Source organism: Cervus canadensis, chromosome 1, assembly GCF_019320065.1.
Source record: "Cervus canadensis isolate Bull #8, Minnesota chromosome 1, ASM1932006v1, whole genome shotgun sequence".
Lineage (NCBI taxonomy): Eukaryota > Metazoa > Chordata > Mammalia > Artiodactyla > Cervidae > Cervus > Cervus canadensis.
Window position 1 is genome coordinate 120,328,726 of NC_057386.1, and position 5,181 is coordinate 120,333,906.

Genomic DNA, 5,181 nt, shown 5'->3' on the forward strand with positions numbered 1-5,181 from the left:
CATCACCTACTGAGCACACACTAATGTAGAAACCCACCTCCACAGGTCATGGAGCATGGCAGGAAAACAGAGCTCATCTACCTGGATATTTATCCAAACACACATTCCCACATGTTTGTGCAATCGTCCACATTTTCATGACATACATTTATACACATTTTGGATTGACCAAAAAATTTGGTTAGCTTTTTCCATTACAGCGTATGGAAAAACCTGAACGAAGTTTTTGGCCAACACAATATTTTTCCAGGCTTCCCATGTGGCTCACTGGTAAAGAATTCGCCTGCCAACACAGGAGCTGCAGGATGCGCAGATTTGATCCTTGGGTCGGGAAGATCCCCTGGATGAGGAAATGGCAACCCACTCCAGTATTCCTGTCCAAGGAAAATTCCATGGACAGAGAAGCCTGGCAGGTGACAGTTCATGGGGTCACAAAGAGTCTGACAAGACTGAGCGACTGAACATGAACGCATGCACACAATATTTTCCATTTATACATATATGTTCATGTGTCCTCATATATAAAATATTCTTACATGTTCTCTCTTGTACAATATTTATATGTAAACATTCACATGCCCCAGTTAGACATGCAGACATACACATATGTATCCACACCATGCACTTCACACGCATCTACACTCGACACACATGCATGCAGGTCCCATGCAGGCATGCATATATGTCATATGCAGGAAAATGTACATTCAGATATAGGCTCTGTGTACAGAGTCAAGTATAGAAAACACATGTTTCTGCCAACTTGGACCCCGATACACAGAAACTCACACACATGTATGCACCCCATGGCATATGTACTTACATATCTAAACATGCCTTACATATGTGTATCACCAGGCATATCCAGGCATGTGAGAAACATGTCACATGTATATACTCATATGAAATGTGCACATATTTGATCCAAACATCCAAACAGAAGTTATGTGTGCCCCTTTCTACTATATGACCTTGAATTCTGAAATTCTTCAGTTTGGTTTGCCCTACCCAGCATCTTTCTGGACTTAATTTTCTCCTGACACACTGTCCTTGTTAAACTTTTATTTCCTACTTAGAAAATCCTAGCAAAATGTCCGCTCATGACACACTTCATTTTTTTGAAGACATTTGTTCATCTTTGGAGACACACGGAGGGCCCAGTTATATCTGCTAGTGATCCTAAGGGGCCCAAACCAGGTGAAATCTGGAGGTTTCATTCAGCAACCTCCAATGAGAGAGATAAATGTTAATTTATTTGCAAGCAAAATCACACCTCCCTTCAGGACTATTTGTCCCTGAGTCAGAAATTCTCTCTCCCTCTCTGCCCTTACACTGCACATTATTCATAACTGCTTTAAAGCCCAGTTCCTTTGCCCTGTTTTAGAGTCTTCTGGAGACTTCAAGCTCCCAGAGAGCAGGAAAAAATGTCTAAATTGCTCTGTTTTCCCCATGGCTAGGCTACCTGTAGGTTTTCAATAAAAGTAAATGGACAGGACCACTCTTTTGATGCTGCGACAATGAGCCCAGGTGGGTGACAACATATCAATCAATCTGTAATCAAGCAGACTGATCAGCATCTTCCAGGAGACTGCAAGCTATGTATTTCATGGACTCTAAGATACACCCTTGACCATAGAGATGCCATTATTTCATCTTCCGCTAAGGAAATGGAAACAAAGCTGTCATTCAACTTTGACACGTGCATCCATAATTGCTTAGCATTCTTATTTTTTTTTTTTTAACTGGTACACACTGTTCACACCTATATTTCAAGTTTGGAAATGCATATTTGCAAGCAGCAATACAAAAGTATTCATGAAGAATGCATAATCTCTGAAAATTATGAAAACATCCCTGCTACCAATACATTTCTAAATACAAAACTGACTACCATATTGTTACTTCTGTGTAGCAGGAGAAGTTCATTTTCAAAACAGATAAAATTCAGTCTTTAGGTGTGAATGGTATGAATGACAGTCTTTTTTTTTGTTTTTTGTTTTTTTTAAATTTCTTAGTCGTTTGGGATCCTTAAGCATGCAAGCCTCAAAGAGGAGGGTCCACAAAGGAACCAGGGCTGTCTTATGGCATCCAGTTAAGCCAGAGCTGGGAATGCCTCTGGGTCATCCACATCAGGAGCAGAAGCACTTGACTTGTCAGTCCTGATGCCACGGTTTGGACGTCCACCACGCCCACGGCCACCTCGTCCTCCCCTGCCACCACGTCCTGGGCGGCCAAGGTCTCCAAAATTGATCTCCAGCTGAGATGTAATATCATTTGCTGGCTTCCGGAAATGGTGATCCATAACTGAGTCTTCAGCATGAGCCTCTTCACTTTTTGACTTATGAAGAACAAATCCCTTCTTCCACTGCCCATCAGCACCTTCATTTGGTTTTCGGATATTAAATTCTACTTTTGCCCGGTCCTTATTTTGAATAGCCTTCCACTCATCCAAAGTCATTTCTTTTGGACCCTCTTCCTTTACTTCTTCAACTTCATTCTCCTTATTTTCAGTGTCCGCAACTGGATGTTCTTCACCTTCAGGTGTTTCCTCAGTCACATTTGATTGTTCCAAGTCAGTTAATTCATCTTTGACAGTTCCCCAGTTGTGAGATCCGCTCCCTCCACGTTTGTCCTCATGCTTCAGGCCAGATCTATCACTTCCACTATGCCTATCAAATTCACGTTTGCCACGAGAATCAAAGCCATCTCCCCGGCCCATTCCTCGTCCACGACCTCCTCGACCTCTTCCAAGACCACCACGGCCTCGGATAGGCCGGTCAATAATCTGTCTATCGACGGAAAATTCTCCTCCTTCACCCTTTTCTTCAAGTGGCTTTTCAAATCTTCTTTCACGAGGTGGTCGCCTTTCTGGTCTCCTATCAATTATCTTCCCTTCACCCTGAAGTTGCTGATCAGGTCTTCTTCCAACACGTCTTATTCCTTCTTTCTTAAGCGCCACAGGCGGCTGCGTCTCCTCCTTCTTGTCAACCACGCCGACGCTGGGGGGCAACGGATTCTTGCGGTCTTTCTGGGACTCTTTACGCAGCTGTTTGCCCGCCGCATTAGAGTTGGTCTGAGCTGCGGCCTGAGCTGCGCTCTTGGCCCCAGGGCCCCCAACGCCGCCCCCGCCGGCTTCTTTTTTCTTGTTCTCTGCTGCCTTCAACACCTCGAAGGGGTCCGATTCGTCGTCAAATAACTGGTCAAATCGGTTGGTGACCACGCAGCCGAAGCCTTCCTGTAAGTGCCCAGGCATGATGGTGGCTCGGCGGCGCGTTCCTCCACGGATTGCAGCGGGCCGCGCCGAGCCAAGAGCGCCTGCTTCAGCTCTTCCCACAAGATGTATACTTCAATTTTAAAAAGAGATAATGATATATTAATTTGCAAGAACCTGTATTATAAAAAGAAAACAAAGACATTTTTTCACATAGAGTATAATCTATAAAACTTTGTAGAAGTTTCAAGCATTTAGATTTTCATACATTCATCCTTTTGTCTCTACATATTCATATAAACTTTTAAAGCATGAAATGAGAAGAGCAAAAATAGGTATTTCTCATGTAACAGTGACTCCCACACAAGCGTGAGAGGTTGCCCTCAATTTATAGATGAGGTACTGCATCTTCAAAGATATCAGAGACATCATAACTTACCAAGTCCACACAACCGGGAGAGACTGAATCAGATTTAAGCCTAAACTAAGGTCTGTGTGACTGCAAAACGCAGCTGATGTCCACTCAGCCACATACCTCTCAAGGTGTCACAATTCTCTCTATCCTTTGTTGTTATTATTCAGTGGCTAAGTCAGGTCCAACTCTCTGCAACCCCATGGACTGTGGCACGCCAGGCTTCCCTGTCCTTCACCATCTCCCAGAGTTTGTTCAAACTCATACCCATTGAGTCGGTGATGCCACACAATCATCTCATCCTCTGCTGTCCCTTTCTCCTACCTTCAATCTTTCCCCACGTCAGGGTCTTTTCCGATAAGTCAGCTCTTCGCATCAAGTGGCCAAAGTACTGGAGTTTCAGCTTCAGCATCAGTCCTTCCAGTGAACACCCAGGACTGATCTCATTTAGGATGGACTGGTTGGATCTCCTTGCAGTCCAAGGGACTCTCAAGAGTCTTCTCCAACACCACAGTTCAGTCGTTACCCTTTTACCCTGGGATTTCATACGTTCAGACTCTGAAGATTATGCTTTAAGACCTCTTTGTCTCTTCTTTTATATATCTGTTTATTTATTTATTTATTTATTTTAAGCTTGAGTAAATAAGCCTAAGCTGAAATGTGGAAGGCTTCTCAAAATCTAGATGATGTTATCAGAAAATTACCCATATTTTTAAAGCCTACATAAAACATGAAAGCTCTGATTAATCTATTGTTTGCAATTCATTGTTAAAAAGCAAACACTATGTAATTTTCAAGGCCCTGTTTCACAGGAGACATCATACCAAAAATGTTAAATCTCACACTTTGAGCAGTTTTAAAAGAATAATAGGGAAATGGGTTGGGTTGGTTGTTAAATTCTGAGAAAGCGCTCTCAATTCCATCTATATAAACATCTGAATGTTTGAAAACAAATATCCCAAGAGGGGATTCAAATCAAACCTCACTTTCTCTTATGCTCAGACTTGTCATCCATCTTTTGTACATCTTTCAGTGCAGCACAACACACAATTTCTGTTTGATGAGCAACACTTGGGTGCTCATTTTCCTCTACTTCCTTCCTGATTTAACCAGGATGATAACAGTCATTACAGGCTCACTACGGTGTTCCATGCTTTGCAGTCATTCCCAGGATCCCAGAGGCTGTGTAGCCAGCCCTGTAATTTACCCGGGGCTCAGAGCTGTGGTCAAGAGAAACACAACATAACTGAGACTTAAGAATATTTATTAATGTGCAAAATTTAGCCTCTGACACCAGGGCGTATCTTTAATTGGATGGTTACCTTCACTCCAGCGTTGTTATTCAGTGTTGAAAAGAATAGGTCCTATAACTAGCTCAGCGGAAGCATCTCAACTTACTGAGGCATACACACAAAAACATTTTAATGTGCCAGAAACTTGTACCAAGTCAGCTCTGTGGAAACCCACTCTCACTGGGCTACCTTAGAAGGATTCCATAATTTTTCAGTCATTTTTAATTATGAGGGCAGTGTCCTTTTGGTTACAAACATGTCATCTC

The 5,181-nt window shown here is 42.7% G+C and overlaps 1 protein-coding gene across 1 annotated transcript; it reads right to left on the bottom strand.

Annotated features, from left to right (window-relative positions):
• Positions 1–1,750: 1,750 nt before the first annotated feature.
• On the bottom strand, positions 1,751–3,334 carry LOC122423180 (plasminogen activator inhibitor 1 RNA-binding protein-like). Its single transcript, XM_043439926.1, has one exon. The coding sequence runs from the start codon at positions 3,251–3,253 to the stop codon at positions 2,093–2,095; it is 1,161 nt and encodes a 386-aa protein (XP_043295861.1). The 5' UTR covers positions 3,254–3,334; the 3' UTR covers positions 1,751–2,092.
• Between the last annotated feature and the right edge of the window lie 1,847 nt (positions 3,335–5,181).